The following is a 23,485-nucleotide window of genomic DNA, read 5'->3' as shown; positions in this document are numbered from 1 at the left end:
AATGGGCTCAATATCAATAATTATTGGCTTTTAATAACATAATACTCCCTTAATAATCTTAGAAATTGTCAACCTTATGAAGAGCCTGACTTGCCTACAACACCCTGTAGACGAGATGTATGTACCTCATCATGTTAATAGAGAAATAATAATCCTATATAGTAACAGTGTCGGTAAATGTCTGATGCGACACTGAATAATAGCAAACTTTAAATATATTCAAAAATGGGTAAAGATCTCATTGCATTCATAACATCATCTCACTCGAAAATATAACGCTTCATGATAGAGGCATTTAAAAGCTTCAATAATCTATCATGAATACGACAAACACTGAACACGAAAGCTTTATGCTAACGATCTACTTGCATCCTTCAGCGCTATTCACCATGCCTTGAAGACTTTTCCCCTTTTTCCGCTGGACATCAACCTATTGCCTATTAAAGCTATACACTATTTGAGTGCTCAATACTTACGATTTGAAATAGAGACGATGTAGTATTGGACATAACTATTTACAGCGTCAGATGCATGCACACACCAGACATTTTACAGCAGTCAATAAAGCACTGACTTAAGGGTATACGATGTATTGTTGGTCGAAGCAGCAAAAAAAAAAAGTAGTTCACAGCATCTTGCAAATGGTAGTGAGCTTTAGCAACACTTGCATTGCTCAATTCATAGCGAGCGTGTAGAAGAATTCAAATATCACAGATATACTTTTGTAGGTCCTATGGTTCTTGAGTTATGTTGCAAAGAGGGCTGAAACAACAACACTTTTGTAAAACGTACATAACTCATTAACAACAATAAATTAAGCAAGTTTTCAAAGTATATGATTTGTAGAATGAACTTTTGCAAAACACCAAAGTGTTATTTTTCAATAACATATTGATTCAGATAATGAAAATCGATTTTTTACTACTTCGACAAACAATACCTCGTATACCCTTAAAGAAATCTTTAAATCCCAATTACTTAAGAATATTTACTTACATATATAGTTTAACCCCTACAATGAATAAGCCATAATCTGAGACACAATACAAAAGATAATATTGCATCTGACGTCATCGGAAAAAAGGAAATGAATTTATCTTTAATTGATAAAAGATATGAATGTTTATTCTTACCTTTTTGTGATACCTAAATTTACTTGACTAAAACATTTTCTTTTCTTATACTTTTACAGGAACGTAACAGGACAACGAGGGCTAATAGATATCAACAGTTCAGCATTTCAATACTTAACAGGACTTGTTCGACTGTAAGTAGATCATTTACATTTTATATACAGGGCAGCATTAATGACTTTTCTGAACGCGTAAAGAACGCTTTTTAGGAAAGTCTTTTGGTATCATTTTGATGTCTCATGTTCTAAACGCTATCTACTGAAGATAGCATGTAAGGTCTACACCGAAGAATTGACATTTAGCTTTTTGGTGTCCAATTATTACGTAGGCCTATTAGGCCTAATTACTTTAGTCGTTAGGTAAACTTTTGACGCTTTATGTTTTTTTTGCTATCTACTGAAGATAGCATGCATACCTTGATCATCATCCCTTCACTACATCAGAGTATTGCAGATACTGAATTTTTAAATAAAAAACTTGAGAGGTAGTTATGTTCGGGCTAGAAGTGATGATGTAACAGGATTAACTACCATATAGGTTAAAACAATTATTTTAATATATCGCACTGCACGAGTACGTTCACGCGGTACCTCTGCATTGAACCATAGGTGTCAAAGAACAGGGGGATAAAGACCTGCATCATAATTCTATAGAAAATGTATATCATACTGATCACTTGCACCTATAAGATTAGTAGTATCTTTGAAAAAAGCGGTATTGTATTTAATATATGATTGCAGACATACACAGGTGATGTGTGCAATCTGCTTGTAGTGTAGTGCGATATATTCAAAATTGTATTCATCTATTGCTATGGTATATAATCCTGTTCATCATCTTTTCTAGGGCGAATTGAATCAGTCTGTTGGTAAAGTAAAGGCCGTACTGGTAAAAAATATTTTACTCAACACCAAGTAAAAAGGTCACACCTCAACAGTTGAGTAAAAAATTACTCAACATTGAGCTCATAATAGGTCACAACTCAATTGTTGAGTAAAAAATTACTCAACTCATTTGTTGAGTTCTGACCTATATGAGCTCAATGTTGAGTAATTTTTTACTCAACTGTTGAGCTGTGGCCTTTTTACTCAGTGTTGAGTAAAATATTTTTTACAGTGTATTGGTAAATTAAAGGTCGTATCCCTCTTTAATTAACAAAGTAGATAACTACTTCACTTTGTTATTTCATGTTTGTATTCATGGTATTAGAGAAAATACATACGAACATGTATCCATTACATAGGCATACAAATAAAAATATACACTTAACGTGTTTTGTTTTTCATCAAATGGTTTCAATAACATTTGAATGCAAGTCGGATATATAAATGTTTTTAAAATGGGTTTAAGGCGTCTTTTATATGAGAATAAAAACACACTACAAACCATGCATATCCTAAACAGACAAAGTACTTATATACAAAACAGTCATTTAAAAGTCAAATTATCATCTTTTGTAATGAGAGGATTTTACTACTCGATGTGGCAAGTTACCAATTCACTTTAGTAATCATCAAAAGGACCGATTTTTACAACAACAAATCCCATCGATATATTTGTAAATTCAATTTTTAACAAGTCCAAGGAATGAAATTTATTATACTTAATTCTCTGGGGAAAGATTAAAATTTGTTAATTCCGAGGATTATTTTTTGCGTCGACGATTATCAACGATGTGTACATATTTAAGGATCAAGATGTTTCCACGGATTATGACGTCAAATTGCCATACAAGGCAATGAATTTATGTATGAGCAAATACATTATTAGAAAATAATATTGATGAAAAATTCGATAGATATCACTTTATTATAAGGAATCTTCTAATCAAATTGATATGTGATTACATATCAAGGTTAACTCTCTTCACGCGGGTGTCGACTGCAGACGACAAGTTTCAATTTTTTTTTAAATTAAAAAAATTTCAGATATGTAAATTTTCATGACCATATTTGGAATCAGCATGAAAAATGCATTAAAATCAGTACAAACAAGCCTAGTATTGGTTCAGTAGTTCTTAAGATAGCTCTTGATATTTTGAGAAAATATTTCAAAACTTCAACTTTTTCCGTTGAAGCGCATGGATACGCAGAGCATTAAGTTTGATAATCGTATAAGCGAGTAAATGCTGATGAAATTCTCAATATAAGAGAGATGGAAATGGAGTGAGAGAGAAAAAAGAGTGAGAGAAAGGGGAGGGAAAGAGACTGGAGGGAATTAAGGGATAGATAGCAAGGGGAGAGCACCCGTGAAACCGTATAATTATGTGGATAGGGGAGGGAACAATAAAAAAGATGGTGATGTATTACATGCATAATTATCATTTATAAACACGGTTTCCTGCATTTGCACTACCTAAATTCAACACGTATACCGGACGGACCGGATGTAAGCTTTGGTATACTTGTGTTGATCAAGCGCAACAAACATATGAAGACATGAGCGCAAGAAGACCGCAAGTCCACTTGGCCACTCAACATGTATACACTAAAGTTACGTATAGTTTCTTAGGGTTTTATAATGTTTAATACATGTGCCAGGGTGAAAACATCATGAAAGGTTGTGAAAGATTTGTTTTGGGCCCCGAACATGTATAAAACATTACCAAACTATACGAAACTATACGCAACTTTAGTGTATACATGTTGAGGGGCCAAGTGGACTATACGGTCTTCTTGCGCTCAGGTCTTCATATTGTCTGTAAGTGCAAATTGTTCAACAGGAATATATTTTATGACTGACTTACTTACTACTACTTCAAATTTTTATCTCTTTTTTTTGTCATTTATACCCTTAAATGCGCAAATCGAGAATGGAATCGTATGATTTTCTTGTTCAAAACTTTTAATTCGTTCATATGTCTATACCGGAAATTTGGTTAAAAAGAGCATTTGAATGATGTCTCTTTATATTGATATGCTCGGGATGCTGCAGGTCTGTGGTGTTTTAGAAATGTATGTCAGAAGCAACTTTGAATCTTAAATGGATATTTGATTAAACTGAAAGACAGGATATCCGCTTGTCAATACCATCTCCGGCTATTGTAGCAAAGATCGACGATAGACGATACACCTGTTTGTTAATTGCTACTAATTGTCTTCTTTGAAGTACGTATCTTGTCGGGAGATGTTTTCACAGGAGTTGTTATTAGTTTAAATTATTGAAAATAGTTCTTCAACAAAATTAAAATCTTTGACGAGTAATTGAATGAAGTCTATTTACTACATATTAAGAGGAATTCTCTATAGACAGTTGATATTTTGGTTACATTGGTGATATTAATCAAATTTTGATAATGCTATTTTGTAGTATACGGTATAGTGAACGAGTAAAAGGGGGAGAAGAAGTGGTGGGTAAGAGATGGTGGAAGAGGAAGAATGGGTTATTCCAGAAAATAAGTGCACACCCCTTATATAGGAGTAAATTTTCAATCAAAGAAATGTCCGGATTTCCAAGTCTGCTTTCTAAAAACGACTGGAATTCCAGTTGCCAATGTCACTTGAAAAAGCAATTATTACGTATTAATTACTTTAGAATCTTTAGGTATAATTTTGACGTTTATGTTTTTTGGTGTTTTTTTTGTTGCTATCTACTGAAGATAGCATGCATACCTTGATCATCATCTCTTCACTACATCATGTCAGAGTATAGCAGATGCTGATTTTTTTAATAAAAACTTGAGAGGTTGATATGTTCGGGCTAGAAGAATTCCAGTTGCCAATGTCATTTGAAAAAGCTTGGAAATCCAATTAAATGAAGGAAAAATCACGGAAATGTCCCGAATGAAGTCTCAAATTGAGGATTTCTGAGCTATTTTCTGTTGGATCTGTTCGCTTTTGGACGCTTTAAAAGTCTAGATTTCCAACAGTCACGATTGGACAAAAAGTCCGGAAATCCGAACTCCTAGGGGATGTGCATCTATTTTCTGGAATAGCCCAAATGGAAGGACGTAAATCAATAGGGAAATTTCGATGATCGGGAGGAGCGAGGGAGGATAAAACGACCCGTCAATTTGAATCTAAACAGAGATTTGTGATCCTTACAACATCGATAAATCACATTTATTTCCTATGCACTATTACAATAATACAGCCGTATACATAATAGCTTTCAAGTATATCTACAAAATAACACACACCAATGATGCATTAAATCTGAAGCTCGTTTACCTAACCATGTAGGCGTTTGGGTGTTTTAATTAAGCCAATATGATGGTATGAAAACTACTAAGAATTTCATTACAAATTGATTGTTGCAAGGCTGATGGAAATCAACTATTAAGTAGATCTAAATTTTATACAGAATCTGCCATCGTGGTGTGCCTAACGACAATATCCGGCTTTCGGAAGTTGATCTGAACTACAAATGCAGTGATATTATGAAGAACGAAAAACAAACTCATTACGAATGCTAGTTCTTCATTATTAATACGAGGTTAAGTGAAATGTAGGTGGGATCACACGATATAATAATTGCTTTTACTGCGCCCACTGAAACGCTACTTCATGTACTTGATCCTTTTACGATAGTTAAACATCTTAAAAAAAAGTAACCACCCCCTTAAATAATGACCATTATTCAAAAACGGGCGATTGTATTACAAATCTGTAAAATGCGTTGGAATTAGAATTTATGTCTGCACATTTTGACATCTCATTTGTAGCAATCGACTAAATATTGACGTCACAGCGTACATTTAAATCAATGTAACCGAAGATTTGAAAGTTGCAGTAAATTGTACATGTATTGATTTTGTATTCAGTATAAGGGAAGGAAATCTGTGTAATGATTCCGAGTGTTTTTGTATTGTATGTAAGTGCAACTTTCAAATCTGGACCTCACTACATTAAATTGACCGGTGTTGTATTGGTTTCTGGGCTATCGTATCAAATGAGGTGTCTAAATGCACAGAAATAAATTCTGCTTCCAACGCATTTTACAGATTTGTAATACAATAGTCTCTTTTTGAATAATGGCCATTTTTAAAGGGGTTAGTTACTTTTTTTGAGATGTTTATTTTCGCCAGTGGTCGGTTTGATTTGATTTCAATTAAATATAATCTATATAGTTTAACCTAAGATTTGATGCAAACTAATATCTTTCAAATATGACGGGCTCAAATAGTGCCCCCTGATCATGTTAATACAGCACAGGAATATAGACAGGGACAAATGTGACATCAATGTCTTCAAATCCACAAACCAAAAATGCACTTTCAATATTAACAAGATACCTAAATGTCATCGTGTAGATTTGATATGGTCCAAGAAAACCAATTGTTTCATCTTCACCTCAAAAGAGTTCACTCAATTTTGTTCACATCGTAATTTTACCCGGGTATTTGACATTGTGATATTAGGGTCTGTTCAATATTTACGCCGGGGGAGTGAAAGTTTTAAGGAGGGAATCCAGATTTTTAGGGGTCTTGGGGTGAAATCGGATTTTTATACTTGAACCACGAGGGTGACTGTTAAGTTTTAAATCTGAGACAATGGAGAAAAAGGGAAGAACACAAGGGAATTCGAATATGTTGGGCGGACTCGAGGGGTGGGAACGGGAAATATTGTGTCGATTTGTTTTGGTCAAAACCCCCACCCCCTCTCGAAAATATTAAACGGTCACATATCTGAGCTGGGTTCGGATTTTAGTCTTGTTTTTCCTCATTTAAGTATTTTTTTTCGCAGTGAAATTCGTACGAAGATTTATCGGTCATCTAAGTTCAAACAAAATTGTTGAATTAAGCACGTATAAGCTCACGTATTCCAAGATATCTGCAGGTTACAAATAATGCGTCAAAAACAAGTAGGTTTGCCCTAGTTCTTGTGTACAAGACAAGTTAATCTCTCATAAACCATAGCAACGATTATGTGCCTGACTGAAATGAACCTGAACATGGGAGATGAACAGTACTAAACACTTTTTTTTATTATTATTATCAAACGAACACGTTTCAAATCAAAAGAAGCTAATTGACGACGCACCGATTTTACGCTTTTTAACACGTACAGCAAACCACAATTTCCCACCCAGTATTCTGACTTGAACTGGTAAAAAAATTAGACTTGGTATTTATTTTTGACCATTGAGTATTGATATTGATGCTATTACCATAGCCATCATTCCAAGTAATGAAAAGCCGCCTTCGGGATTAATATTAAGACTTGACCGAGTAGGATAACAGTTCAACAACCTGTCGTCTTATTGAAACTATAACCGTTCATAAGCATGATAAGAACGGATAAGAACGCATTGAATGTTGTTCTCTATTCCCTGTTCTAATATGTTGACCAAGGTATTGAAGCACAGTCACTTTTATTTATTTGACATACTTAATTTTTTTTATTGTTATAATATTTAAATAGATATTCTATCAATTTCGAAAAAAAATGTTGTTTATTTATTGCTATCATGATCTGTGTATAATTCAACCCTGCACGCAATGTCCTTTAACGAGAGTTTCAAAATCATCCGTTTTATCTTGTTGTTACATGGCTTATGATTAGGATGATTGCTATCATTTATACACATTGTATTTTTCTTCTCTTATCGTACAATTTCAATCGAATTTTTGTTTAAATCTTCACTCAAAAGCGTCCATTTTATCATGTTGTTTACATAGCGTGTGATCAGGATGATTGCTATCATTACACATTGTATTTTTCTTCTATTATCGTACAATTTCGAATATTTGTTTAAATCTCCCACTCTATATTACTTACAAGCAGTGATTATTGTAAAACCATTTACGGTCTAACTGAAATAGACATATTTCATATTGGTAAAATTAATCCTCTCTCGGCGTGGGCGGATTACATAATGAGTCCTAAAATCATGTAAATTATCAAAAATGATCAAGATTTCACGTCATATGTAAGTCACCAGAGTGCATTTAATGAAGTATATATGTACATCTTTTGGTAAGACTATGTTAAACATCCTTTATCATTGGAGCTGTTAAGTATGTAACGAGAGACAGAACAATAACAGCTTGTGGGAAAACCAAACCTGCCCGCCTAATTGATAACAAATAAAAAATGTTGTCGAATAATTCTTTCCGGCGGCAGCCGAGTGGGATGACGTGTACTTCTCATGATCATGATGATTCTCGGAACGCAAAACGGGGGTAAAGGATTAACAATTCTAGGTTGATGATTTAAGGAGCATAAATTAAAGTTATAGGCCTTAAAGATTCAATGAATGTATAAATCATTGAACCGGATGTTATAAGATTTAAAAGAGCATTCTTGTGTATACATAGTGCACGTGAGTGTTGCACCGCGGTAGTGCAGAGACAGGAAAAACGACACTGACGTCTAAATTGCCTATACAATTCATATGCCAACACACACGCTTTCCCTAAACAAATGGCTTATTTCGGATGAATGATTTCGGATTATAGTGTTGGAACAGAGGTATACCGACTGGGGCAGGGGGTTGGGGTATCCCTAGTTCGAAATACCGAGACAAAAAATGACCATAAGTTGTAATGTGCATCCTCCTTTTGGCCCCAGTTTTAGGCCACAATTGTCCTAATTTTGACCCAATTTAGAATTCAAATTTAACAGATTTGGAAATTGTTCACCCTAGCACGCTGGTACCTGTATGCCCCTTCCCTGGAAGGTGTTTTGTATATATATGTGTTTTGTATACATTTTTTTACTTTTTCGGTCAATTAGTTATATACATAAATCGCCTGGAAAGTACATACGTATTCTGGTATTCTCTGCGGATGTGTGTGGTACCTGGATTTGCGACGTCACAAAGTGGTGCTAAGACGATATTGTAAGATGGACAATGTCAGTCTAAATTGGCAATCGGTCAATTTTAACTTACAATCGTTTCTCAACGGCTCTAGGGGTATAATAGCTGATATGTACCATTGTGAACCAACAAGCAGTATGGTGATTGCCTTGCTACATCCAATAATTCTTTATTTCGAAATTATTATAGCAAAGGTATATTGGAACGTAATTTTTTATGAACAACTCTACAGAGCAACATGGATTTTGCAGATCATTTATTAGATTCATTCTTTTGATTGCCTCCATTTTCATTGCCTTTTCCTAATAAGCCAAATCGGCATTGGAAGTTTGCAATGCATTGTAGGACAGTTTTTGCAGTTTTGGGACACTTTGTCCTTTGACCTTTCAGAAAATTCAGAAATATTGGGTTTTTGTACGTACAAAATATAATCTAAAATATTTTACAATAATGAAAACAAATATAAAAAATATTAGTATTTTATAAATTAATTATTTAGTATTTTTAATGATCAACATTACGACAATAATAAGATAATTAAAATTAATTACGTCAATTTTCCTGGTATGTCAGAGGTCAAAGTGTCCCAAAACTGCTCTCAAAAACCGGAAGTTAGAATGGCGATTGGGCTTATTGTCATTCTTTTTGTAAACGCGTTGTCCTTTGGATTCAGCGATCTCGTTACGGTCGAAACGGAGCTCTCGGCAAACCATCTTACACAGAATATTAAATGCAGTCAATAAATTACACAGCAAAATATTAACCAAAATCTGCAACTGACTTTTCAAGCTATACTGCAGATTAAAGTGCGTAATGGCAGCCGAATAGACTGAAACGGTTCTGTCAGTGTCGTCACCCTGGCTGCAAGTTACTCCTATAAGCTCAACTGTTTCTGACATCTTTTGCAAGTCCCTGGAAATTCTTGTTACAGACAGAATGAATTCTTTGTAATAAAGCGAATGTGAGGTATATACCAGCCCCAGGTACCAACCAATATAACCTGACTGCATGGGAATGCAATAAATTCACTTAGCCTTAGCTGGCGTTACCTCCCTGTCTATTTACCTCTATAGACGTTATCTTTTTGCGTTATCCTAACTACTTGTTTTCACCTTTACCTGAGCTGAGCCGCCCAACGCCAGCTATACTCTAGTCGAATTCATAGTTCGATAGTCAGTAAGGGGCAATTGCTTCTTTTCGGCTAATAATCTTGGTTATAATTTATGACTCAACAAGTATCAATGGCCCTATTCATCCCCCTCTCCATTTCCCTCCATTTTTAGGTTATTATGTAAAGAGAGCTTTAGAGTTTAATCTATGAAAAGGAGAACTTATCTGTATGCTATGTTTGGGTAAGACCGTATAGTGCAGTGGGGGAAATCTGCATGCAAATGCACTTCAGCCTATTTAAAAGATGAAAGTAACGTTCAGTAAATCGTGGTTTTCTTTTTGTTTTCATTGCAGAAATTTAGCAAACAACAGCCTCAGAAGTATCGCCAACACTGCCTTTGTGAATAACATGCAATTAAAACAAATGTAAGTATAGGCAATAATAACAATTATGAAACAAATAATCGTCAGTATACATGCAACACCACTATACACACTAAACTGATAACACCCGAATCGTCATCCTCAGCAGCGATATATAGCAGCTGCGACAGGTAGAACAACAACACCAACATCACTGAAAATCATAATCATTGTTCATCAGTATCAGCAATGACAATAATTGAATAACAATAAACACAACAACAAAATATAAGTTATTTTCTGCGTACTGCGTGTGTATGACTATGCTAATATATTTTGATTCTTTGTGTAATTTTGAAAACAAAATTTGCAAAAGGATCCATCGTCCGAGCCAAAAAAAAGTAAAAAGTTCATTGCCTTTAATAGTACAAGAAAAACATACTGATGAGACAGAAGTTCTGGAAACTAGAAATAATATCAACAGAGCTATAAAAAAATCATTATTTTAGTTCAACCCAAGTAAACATGCCGTAGATCTTCGCCACGGGGCAATTTACGTACACACACCCCTACATCATTTGTTTGAAGTGAGGTCGGTGTTATTTTAATATTGATTTCATTGCGTAAATCTCAGTATTTTACAGAATAAAAAACAGCATAAATTACGTGATTAAACATATCAGGTATTTAATTAGGAATATCACAGAATAGAAACCTGTCAATTGGGACAATATGCAGGCTTAGGAATTTTAAAAAAAAAATCAAATTTTTTAACTTTCAAGTAAAACAAATTAGCTTACGTATGTGTGTCCCGTATACATGGTGTAGCTACGGTGGGTATTAGATAGAATTTCTCGTCATTGGCAGAACTTCGTGGGTCACTACGGGAATCCGGGTTCTCACATTTCTTTTCCAATTTATCCTCAGTGATGACAATTTATTCGATATCATTAAACTTAAATTACCTTTAGAAGAATAATCTTTAGAGCATCTCAATTGACCGCTTATAAAACCACAAGCCATCAAACAATCAAGCTAATTTGACTCCATCAATCGTCAATTTGACTCATAATTGTTTTTACATGATGGATATTTTACATGATTTTGGTTGGTATGATAATATGAGAGACATAGTGGTTGTACCAGCTGCTTTTAATTGCCAAGAAACGGAAGTTTAATATTGACTTTGTGACTGAAATTTATCACAAACAAAATGGCCGACCTTAATTTTTCCTGTCTCTCTCATCATGACCGCAAAACTCTCCTCGTCACTAAGTTAACAGTCTTTTAATTAATGTCTTTTTCAGAAGATGCATATGAAAGACGATCGCCTGCCAAAAGCGATTGTCATTTCTCCAGATGATTCAGATCATTGAGTATTATACCTTTGGTTAATATTTTATTATAGTCTATAGTCATCATCGCTGACCATTGTTAAAATAATTCAACATGTTCGAGATATTTATTTTCCTTAAAAATACACAAATGAACATTCTAGCCCACTCCCTTCTCAAAATATATGTTCCAATTTATTAATTTGCTTAAAATGGCGTAAATTGTTATATTTAATATTTATTCGAAGTAAAACGAGTTACATTTTAATTGTTTGAGTGTAAAGCTATATATATTAATTAAGAGTTTTTCTTTTGTCAAAACCAATTTGAAGAAAACTTACTAGTTTTTCTTGCTGACAGTTTCGTCAGTGAGCCACTTACTTTATCAAAGCTTGGTGTTGTTGTGATGATCCAACAGCTGATGACTGGCGGGAAGTTATGTCACTTCCGGTAGCGATGTTAGTCTTGCTAGCAGTCTTCAGAAGAGGATCATACACGTGACTTAGCGGGTTGTAGACCCCCTCGTCTCTGTTCATTACTCCTCGCCCTCTCTAGAAAGAAAAGTTTTGATAAAGTCAGTGGCTCACTGACGAAACTGTCAGCAAGAAAAACTAGTAAGTTTTCTTCAAATTGGTTTTGACAAAAGAAAAACTCTTAATTCGTTTATTACCAAACCTGATGAATTTGTTTCAAAAACTATATATATATTATATATATATATAAAAGAAAAAGAAGGGAAAAAAGGTGCATATATGCATATTTTTACTGTTGGAAGTATCTTCAGTTCAAACCTGCAGTTTTACATATTGTATTGAGTGGATGGTAAGGTCGGAAGTACTTGATCATACTCAATTACTCATCATAGATCTCACACCTTTACCTTTCCGTTACAGAGATTTCCGGAACAACAATTTTTCTACGTTTCCATGGAAACCTTTCAGGAACTTTGAAGGATTGAAACTGTAAGTATATAAATTGGTATATAGTGTTTGAGGATTTTTAGTCTACCTTTTTCATGTCGCCTTCACGTGATATGCAACCTAAGACGTATAATTTAAAGATAAATTAGGATTATTCTATGTCACTCGCCGTGCCACATTCAAACATGATCAAAGGTAGGAACCTAGCGTCGTTTTCCCATTGTACGTCTTTTACAAGTGATCATATGCTATGAATATGTACATTTTTATTCGAGGAGTAGTAGTTTTTCATCTGTTCATGTAAGCTTAATAAATCGGAAGATATGATACGCATTCGAAGCAGTTATGAATTAAACATTAATCAAATACCGCGAAAAACAACTCTAACAAGGTCAAAACAAATGACTTCACTGTTTCATCAGAATATTAATCTGGTGGCATAATTTGGAATCATAATATTATCAAATTCCGGTATCAAATCCATATGAAGTGCTGATGCACTTGCCTTAAAAAGAATAAATGCATGAAATGACATATTTCGACGACCCTTTTTCAACAAATGAGTCACGTATATAATAAACATAGGTAATGCGCTTCAAAAGTTGCACGCCTGGTGCCGTAGTTGCTGTCGGCTAGGTTACACACCTATCAAATCCAACAAATATGCGCTGCAGAGCATTTAACATAACAGCATTTTCTTTTGGGAATATTGCTTGAATCACTGTTTATACTTAACCCAGTATTGGGATGTGAATGCAGTTCACTCTACAAATTATTTGTGTTGTAAATTTACGACAATTTCAACTAAGTTGCAAGAAGTAAGATCTGTTTCGTAAAAATCACGAAACTGTTAAATTTACCGTATGAAGGATTGTCCGCATTCTTAAGTAACTATCAATACCGTAAGAATATGAAGAATTGACCAAATTGTATGAAGAGTCGTTCGTCATATTCAAACGGATAGTACAAAACTTCCTACAGTTTGCCCACTCTGAAGTACAAAGTGACAACGCTCGCGTATACAGCGCGTAAACAGTGCTGCGTCTCTGCTGAGGTATGCGTGCATTCAAAGTCGGCACAATGTGTGCGTCCGCGTCGGTACTTTGTACTTCAGAGTGGACTGACTGTAAGCCACTTGACATTGACAAAAGTATCATCTTTTCCGTGAACATGGCTTTTCAGAAAGTACCCATTACCCAAATATATATAGGCATTGATCTGAAAATACACCTCAATTCTATACCAAATAAACATGCATTGGCATTATCTTAATATCTTAATTATCTTAAACAAGTTGGAGAGGAGAAGTAGTTTTTCATCTGTTCATGTAAGCTTAATAAATCGGAAGATATGCATTCGAAGCAGTTAGAGAATGATTTCAATCTATTCAACCAGATTAATCCAATACATACCTTGGTATGAATTAGAAAGATTAAAACATTCAACTGCACTCACCAGGTTATTTTCCCATCACAATACTTTGGTATGTTTTGGATTAATCTGGTTGAATAGATTGAAATCATTCTCTCATTGTATGATTCCCAGATGATTGAGAGTATTCACAATTCGAAGCAGTTAATGAATCACTTTTGATTAATCAAATACCTCGAAAACAACTCTAACAAGGTCAAATTAAACAAATGACTTCACTATTTCATCAGAATATTAATCTGGTGGCATAATTTGGAATCATAATATTATCAAATTCCGGTATCAAATCCATACGAAGTGCTGATGCACTTGCCTTAAAAAGAATAAATGCATGAAATGACATATTTCGACGACCCTTTTTCAACAAACGAGTCACGTATACAATAAACATAGGTAATGCGCTTCAAAAGTTGCACGCCTGGTGCCGTAGTTGCTGTCGGCTAGGTTACACCTATCAAATCCAACAAATATGCGCTGCAGAGCATTTAACATAACAGCATTATCTTTTGGGAATATTGCTTGAATCACTGTTTATTCTTAACCCAGTATTGTGATGTGAATGCAGTTCACTCTACAAATTATTTGTGCTGTGACATTTACGACAATTTCAACTAAGTTGCAAGAACTGTTTCGTAAAAATCATGAAACTGCTTAATTTACAATAGGAATATGAAGAAGTGTCTGTATTCTTACGGAAAGTACACAACTACGTAACTAACAATACCATAAGAATAAGAATTGACCAAATTCATACAGAATGTACTAAACTACGTAAGTTGCCGTAAGAATAAGAAGAATTGACCACATTCATACAAAATGTACACAACTACGTAACTTACCGTAAGAATAAGAAGGATTGTCCGTATTCTTATGGAAAGTACAAAACCACGTAACTTATCGTAAGAATAATGAAGAATTGTCCATATTCTTACGGAAAGTACAAAACCACGTAACTTTATATCGTAAGCATAATGAAGAATTGTCCATATCCTTACGGAAAATACAAAACCACGTAACTTATCGTAAGAATAATGAAGAATTGTCCATATTCTTACGGAAAGTACAAAACCACGTAACTTATCGTAATAATAATGAAGAATTGTCCATATTCTTACAGAAAGTACAAAACCACGTAACTTATCGTAAGAATAATGAAGAATTGTCCATATTCTTACGGAAAGTACAAAACCACGGAACTTATCGTAAGAATAATGAAGAATTGTCCATATTCTTACGGAAAGTACAAAACCACGTAACTTATCGTAATAATAATGAAGAATTGTCCATATCCTTACGGAAAATACAAAACCACGTAATTTATCGTAAGAATAATGAAGAAATGTCCATATTCTTACGGAAAGTACAAAACCACGTAACTTATCGTAACAGAATTGTCCATTTTCTTACGGAAAGATTTTGTAACTTTTGTAACTACGTAACTTACTCCAAGAACAGAAGAATGTGAAGACTTGTCCATATTCTTACGGAAAGTACAAAACTGCCTTGACCACTTGACATTGACAAGGGGTATCATCTGTGTACATGGCTTTTCAGAAAGTACCCATTACTCAAATATATATAAGCATTGATCTGAAAATACGCACCTCATTTCTATACCCAATAAACATGCATTGGCATTATCTTAATGTCTTAATTATCTTAATTATCGTATATTTTCAATTTTCTCTGCATTTGTTCAGGGATTACAGAAAACACTCAATCTCAAGTCAGAAAGTTCCCTTAATTTCATACTAGTTTGGTATTCTCAAAGAATCCTTTGATTCTGTAGCAAGTACATGCTTTGGAAAGAACAATCCACATTGTTGGCAAAAATCCAAACAATCGCTATCGAATTGAGTGTATATCATTCAGATTAAAACCAAATCGTTACTTTTATGTTACTATACCATTAGAGGGAATGCTGTGATATCTTGCTAGTATTATCTTGCCAGTATACATTTATATCAAAACATTGCATGCATAACCGTTTTACCTCTACGAACTCCGCCCTTGCTTATCCACTATATCATTGCCATCTCAATAATGGATATCGTGAGGGCGCAATGCATCTATTTCTTGAACATTAACTTTATGATAGAATGTGCCTAGATAATGTGGTATGGTATTTTTAAAAGTATTCAACTTTCAAGGCATTGCAACTTATTGTATGTACTACAATCCAGTAGTTATTTTTAACCAGATGGAATTGGCAGGTGATTCCATCCTTAGACAAGTATTTTTCTTCTGTTTAACAAACATACATAATTATTATCTGTTTATTTTGTTATCTTATAGTTTAGTAAATGGTAATCCTTTAAAAGATGACTGCAAAAATGCTTGGTTACGGGACTTCGTTGACGACCCTGAAAATATACCATGCATAGACAACAAAAACAGTGGAAAGACTTTGAACCAACTCTTTACTGAGTGCAAATATGGTAAGTACGTTTCAAGGTCAAAATGCTTATTGGGGGATAGTCCGGGAATGAAGGCGCTTCTTTCCATGAGCTTCATGGGTTCATAATGATGGTGTGGTTTTTATCTCAATTACAATCCAGGAATGTTACGAAGTATTAAATTCCAGAGTGTCCTGACTATAGCACCCAAGAAAGTTACCCCAGGGGATTAAGCCTACCAGTAGTGAGTTTTTAGAGACTTTACAGCTCTAACTGACCGGAGCGGTGTTCTCGTGAAATAATTGAGCGAACTTGTTCCACTGGGCAAGGAAATAACCTGAATCCTTCTGGCATCTAATGACGGCGACTTTTTTGCCCACAATCCTTTGGTTTTTGAGGACTGGAGGATCTATTCTACAAGGAACTACTTGCTGATTGTCTCGGTACCTGACTACCTGTACGAGAAATAGGGTGTGAGATTCTCAGCTATAAGTCCATGATTGCTTCGAAGTGGTTTATATGAAGTAGTGGTCAGCGAATATCTGTAAAGTGTGCTGAGGTTTGTGGGTTTATGCCCGTGTGTCTATAGCGCACTATAAATCACTGAGTTTTTGCTCATTTTTCTTGCGAATGAACAAACTCGTAGAATACAATACTGAGTATTGGTTCCTCGTCACAAAAGTTGTTATAAATGGAATTAGCTACCACCCTATATAATTATTATAATTGAACGATTTTTCTGTTGCAGCCAAACCGAATATCACATTGACTCCACAATCAATAAACGTAAGTGATGCCGCTAGTTTTTCGATAGATTGTATGGCCAGCGGAACACCAGCTCCCGAAGTAGCATGGGATAGGTCACGACTACTCTCTAACCATTCTATTGAGACCATTCCGGGAGGACAGCGTGTGGTCGTTCGTGGTGTCTCAGTAAAAGACTGGAAACATTTTGTTTGTTCAGGAAAGAGTGAAACCGGAAGAGATACAAAACGATTGGATCTTAGTATATTACGTAAGTCATGTACTTTAATATTTTTTATTGCGTAATATATTTAAATATATAGCATCCATGCAACTCACATTGGCTTGCTGAGCCATTCTGGGTTGGACCACCAGCATGTCTTCCTATCTTGAACCTCGCATCATCTCATCTTGCGAGCCAACTTTTCAAGTATTGTCGGTCGGTTGGTCGGTCAGGCGGGTTTGTTTGTTTGTTATTATTTTGCGTGTGTGGTGTTTTTTGTCAATTTCCATCAAACTCAGTCCACTTTTTGCCAAAAAAACCCGGCTGATTATTACATGTATACAGGAAATCAAAAAAAATCTCAAAAACGAAAAATCTGGGTCAGTCGGGCCAGTAGAACATGTTTTTTTGGTCGCCTCACGGTGTTTTTGAATGTGAATATAATTGAGTTTTTATGTATCATTCCATCATTTGGGTCCCGCAATGGGCGACCATGGATACAGACTTCTCAGTATCTTGAAGGTATTATCTGGTATGTTGAGGTTTTGGTCACAACTTCATTGTCCGATTTCTCAAATACATATTTGAGAAAACACACTTTTAATATAAAATATATGTTTGTTTAAAACCATTGTACGCTTGCTTTTGTTTTGAATATAACTATAGTTCCTGCACGAATTCTCGTTTTTGGACCAGTGAAGAAATTATACTCATACTGTATGCAGTTCACCGTCTCCGGCAATCCGAAGCCAAAATTGGAGATCTACAGAGATAAAGACGGGGTGAAGGTGGTTTCGGACCCCTATCATGAAGTACATCCCTTTAACGAGTTTCATTATGGAGTACAAGACGACGATCAGCCTCAAATTTACACTGGATGTCTATCCCTAACAACGCCATCTCACTTTGATAATGGCGCGTACACCATGAAAGTTTCGAACGCCTACGGCAATGATACTAAGACTATGGTTGCTCATTATATTACTTCACCGGGTAAGTACAAATTAGAAATATATTTTCATAACTTCTGAAAAAAAGTGCTCAGCATTATTTTCATATAGTAATACACTTGACACGTACAAATTACACTAAATAAACTTCTCGTATATAAATTTGTAATACCATACATAGTAAGCACTTGTTTAAATTAAAATAAGGCACTATTTATACCCCCAACAAAATAATAATTAAATTTTGAAGGTGGTTTCGGACCCCTATCAGGAAGTACATCCCTTTAACGAGTTTCATTATGCAGTACAAGACGAAAGTTGTTTAATAATTGTGTTTTGTGTAGACGGCTTTTAAGAGTTAAAAAAAAGCGTACTAAGATTCAGGACGCGTTGCAACCAGTGACTTTTAAACGTTTAAAATAACAATCTATTTGACATAGTGCCTTAGTCAGGGGCAGATCCAAATTTGAAAGGGGACGCCCATGAAATATTCGAAAAATAGTCGAAAATGGAGGTCAAAATGGCCAAAAACATCGTCGATTGGTTTAGAAGAGGGACCGGGTCCCGCCCCATTGGATCCGCCCTTGGGCTTTAGTGCTAATATTATACACCTTCCGATTCACTTTAATGGGTTACGCCAAAGTTGCACAATTAGACCATGCATGTTTTGACGTTTGTTTGAAGATCTGCACTGAATAATTCATTGAATTAATACATGAATCGTGTGAGTGTTGTCGTCACTGTGCATTAAAGGAGGATTTCGTGATCCTAGCATCCTCTTTTTATGACATTTTCAGTAGATATCCACGAAAAAAGCTTATTCCCAAAATTTCAGTTGATTCCGATTTTGCGTTTGCGAGTTATGTATGATTATGTTTTTTACACTGCTCCATAGGCTACTGTTGTAATTTCGTTCTGGTATACCAGAACGAAAGTCAAATTTGACGATATTTTTGCAAAAGGAAATAATTTACAAGAACATTTTTGGTACATAAACATTATGTAGCCAGAGTGGTATAAAAATCTCGACTTTTTTAAAAGAAAAGTGGGGGATGAGGCTGTGGATCACGAAATGCCCTATTAATATATGCACTGAATATCAGATGAGTTCAAGTTGTGCAAAAAATGAGATAAACAGAATGTGATGACTCGTGACCTCAACAACACGAATGATCGTTAACATGGTTAATCAACTAAAGTACACAACAGCACCCATACTAACTTTGAAATGCACGGTTCCTAAAAAGACCCTTTTATATCCCATAAATACACAATTCAAATAAATCTCGTGCTCTCATTCCTGCTCGAGAAATGAAGGCAGCTTTGAAATCCGACATTCCAAATGCAACATTCGAATACCGACGAGAAGAGTGTATTGTGGGATATAGGCTGTATCAAAATGACGGTAGCCATGCAGTTTCTAGTGTAATGGACAAGACTAGAATATCACAAAAGATTTTTTCAGATTAGTGTTGTAAGAGGTTTACAAATTATGGTAATTTCAAGAGAATCCAATAACTGCATTTGGAAAAATCAGGCTTTTCAATAAACATCCACATCCAATCAGGTGGCTCCCAATCATTTTGATACGGGCTGTGTAAGGCATTACATCTACAGGATGATCCCCACCCATTGCATGCCAACATCAAAGTTAACATGTTTATAGCGACTGCTTAGTGCCCAAAGTGGGTAAATGCAATATCTGCCATGTGTAGCTGCCATGTGTAGATGAGTACAATATACTGTGTAAATTCCCAAATGTTCACAGGGCAGTTATTGTACTTACCAACTTCTGGCACTGAGCAATCGATAGGCGAAGAAAGTACTTGATAAACTCACTCTGTTTAACGACACTCTTTGTTTCCACCTTGAACAATTACTAATATCATGGTTCCTGTCATTTGCAATACAATGAAGTAACAACAGCCAGAATTCTTGCATTAGGTACCCCTACACTGTTAATATACTGGTAAAAAATCCGTTGGTAAAACATTTTAACCAACATTGGGTAAAGGTTACCCAACATTGGTTAAATTCACCTTTATTTTCACCTAATGATGGTTAACCGTTGCCCAACATTGGAAAATTCAATTTACCCAACCTTGGTTGTTCAATGAACAATGTTCATATGGTAATCAGCAGCACTCGGTAACTTGGTAAAAATTTACCCAAGTTGGGTAAAATGAAAGGATTCCCGCCACACGCATGAATTGGGTAGTATGTTTGGGGCCCTGACTCATGGTGCCGCGGAGACCACCGTCCCTCCCAGTCCCTGCTATAGGCTATGTATTTCATAACCTACAAGTCTTATACTTATTGTATAATACAACTATCATATTGCTGGGTCATATGGAAGAATAGATTCATACTTAGATGAATATGGACCCAGAGTAAACATGGTAAAGAAGAAACAAACAAACAAACAAACAAGTAAATGTTATGTGCTGCTTGGGGAATGGTTTAACACATTGCACGCTGTATAATAATATAGGGTACTGACGCATAGATTCAGATGGATTCTGGCTAATACATAAAACACAGGTCATGAGGTCATTTATTATCACATATTCTATGTATACTAAAATCATGCACATCTTTTCTCTTTCTGCGTTGAACTAATTTGCATCTTGGCAACCTCCGTAATAGGCCCGGGTTTTCCTGATAAATTCAGGCCCGATCCTCAACCTGGGAAAGGATCAAGCGAAGCCCCTAATACAACTACTAATAACGACACCGTAGATAGCCCTACCAACATGGTAACTGTTTCCTCTAAAACCCCAAATAAAACGGGTGGTGTGCAGCGTAAACCAAAACAAGAACATTCACAAGCAGTAAGTATAGGGCTGTTCCATTTGAAATCCACACTACCCCCTGTGGAAGATTTTGGAAATATCTTCCATAGAGGGAGTAACTTTTCGAAATGTAATTGCATGTAAAATGCATTTTGAAACTCATACTCCCCCTGTGTTATGGCTTTACCCATATCTTACACAACTGGAGTGAGTATTTCAAATGGAAGTTACCCAATTGTCTATTGTATTCAAAACTCATACTCCCCCTGTGGAAGACTTTAGCTAAATCTTCCACAGGGGTAGCGTGGATTTTAAATGGAATGGCCCATTTCATGGGACAATAATTTCCTACTTTTGATGGCTTCAGTCTAGTCTCCATTGCAGAACCAACCCGCTTTCTTCATGTCATGCCGATCATCTACCAGATTCCTATCATTATATACACTGCAAAAAATATTTTACTCAACATTAAGTAAAAAGGTCACAACTCAACAAATGAGTAAAACATTACTCAACATTGAGCTCATATAGGTCACAACTCAACAAATGAGTAAAAAATTACTCAACATTGAGCTCATATTGATAAATATTAGCCAACATTGAGGGTAATATCTATTAAAATGACCTCAATGTTGGGTATTATTTACTCAATTTGAGTAATGTTTTACTCATTTTGTTGAGTTGTCACCCTTTTACTCAAGTTGAGTAAAATATTTCTAAGAGTGTAGTGTTTTGATTCTGATTTATTTTATAAAAATGACCGTGTCTACCAAATGAAATTATGCTTGCGAAACAAATTGGCAAAAGTCGCACTCAATTATAATTAAAGACCGAATTAAAAAGACTAATTTGCGTCTGACGTCATGACAAAGGCACGCCGTGATTGGTTGCTGACCTGCGCAGTATGGCATTTTGGTCTGATTGACAGGACGTCATACGCAAACTAGTCTTTTTAATTCTGTCTTCAATAATACTTTGACAGTGTGTGATATCATCCAATCCATCCGCAATTTTCAAAAGTAGTTTGGTATATTTCGTCATATCGATATCGATCATTCTTTAATGTAACAGAACCAACCATTCCAATCATCATCATACCTTCACCACCATTTCTCTGCATGGCAACCACCCCGCCTGTTTTTGAAATCATGTACTAACCCTTCACCAGTATTTTGCATGAATGTCTTACTGTTTGCATGTCATTGCAACTTTACCACCACCACACACTTAGTTGTTCAGTGATTTTAAGTTCAATTATTTGTGTTATTGTTTATTTGATTTCGTTTATCCCCTGCCAGTCGGTAAACCCAATTTCCCTAGACAAAGCAACCATGCTCCATTCTCGTCAACGCCAAAGACAATTCAACATATTGACAATGGTAGATCTTCCTTAGAGGTAAGTAGTCAATTTTTAAGGGATGCCTTCAAACACATCCAGCCACGTAGCATTAAATGCACCAAACCACAAAACCTAATTCAGGTCCTACTTCTGCAGTGATGCTGGTTTATTATAATGAGCCCCGAACTTGACAAGGAATGATTTCAAGCGACAACGCTGCTGTTTCATACATGTACTTCGTCCAGTCGGGCGTCCAGCCATTGGCGATATGTGTTTGAAGCCATCTACTGATTGTCGCTATATACTGCATGTCCCATATTCTCAATAAAATCAATGTACAATATTCATTTAAGGGGGTACTACACCCCTGTGGTAAATTTGCGGATATTTTTGCATTTTTCTCAAAAAATAATGACACACTGGTAACAAAAGTTATGTATATTATAGGGGCAAGGAATTCAATTACTACACTGAAATTTCAGTGACTCAAGACAAGCGGTTCAGTATATATGATAGGAAATGAGGTACATCCTAGCGGTACCTTATTTCTTATCATAAATAACAAACCGCTTGTCTTGGGTCACTGAAATTTAAGTGTAGTAATTGGATTCCTTGCCCCTATAATATACATAACTTTTGTTACCACTGTGTTATTAGTTTTTGAGAAAAATGAAAAAACAGGCACAAATTTATCGAGGGGTGTAGTACCCCCTTAAGTATAGTATCGCATGGCCTCCAATGTTAAGCTGTCATTACAATAAGATCCTGACCCGCGCTTTGTTATAACCTGCTGATGTTTACCACTGTTTACACTACCTATATCAAATTGTAATTTTACGTTACTTGTGTAAAACAAATGTGAATTTCATCCTTATCATAAACTTATATTTCCTGTCGTATCGACGTAAAATTATTTCTCTAGTCACGTTTTTCTAGATTGTTTCGAACATAGTTTGAAAACTTCTTCCATTTAACTGTAATATTATGTT

General features: G+C 35.3%; 1 protein-coding gene across 2 annotated transcripts in view; it reads left to right on the top strand.

The window, feature by feature from the left end:
• Positions 1–23,485, top strand: part of LOC140158891 (BDNF/NT-3 growth factors receptor-like) — a 115,010-nt gene that overhangs the window by 77,053 nt on the left and 14,472 nt on the right. The window contains exons 2-8 of one of the 2 annotated variants that reach the window (XM_072182158.1): positions 1,193–1,267; positions 10,359–10,430; positions 12,595–12,663; positions 16,348–16,490; positions 17,197–17,463; positions 18,082–18,408; positions 22,456–22,553. In XM_072182158.1, coding sequence (XP_072038259.1) covers positions 1,193–1,267; positions 10,359–10,430; positions 12,595–12,663; positions 16,348–16,490; positions 17,197–17,463; positions 18,082–18,408; positions 22,456–22,553 — 1,051 coding nt within the window. Of the gene's footprint in view, positions 1–1,192; positions 1,268–10,358; positions 10,431–12,594; positions 12,664–16,347; positions 16,491–17,196; positions 17,464–18,081; positions 18,409–21,011; positions 21,197–22,455; positions 22,554–23,485 lie in introns of both variants that reach the window. The other variant, XM_072182157.1, reaches the window with a different exon arrangement.

The sequence above is a fragment of the Amphiura filiformis genome, chromosome 8, assembly GCF_039555335.1.
Source record: "Amphiura filiformis chromosome 8, Afil_fr2py, whole genome shotgun sequence".
Classification (NCBI taxonomy): domain Eukaryota; kingdom Metazoa; phylum Echinodermata; class Ophiuroidea; order Amphilepidida; family Amphiuridae; genus Amphiura; species Amphiura filiformis.
This window is presented reverse-complemented; position numbering and strand designations above follow the sequence as displayed.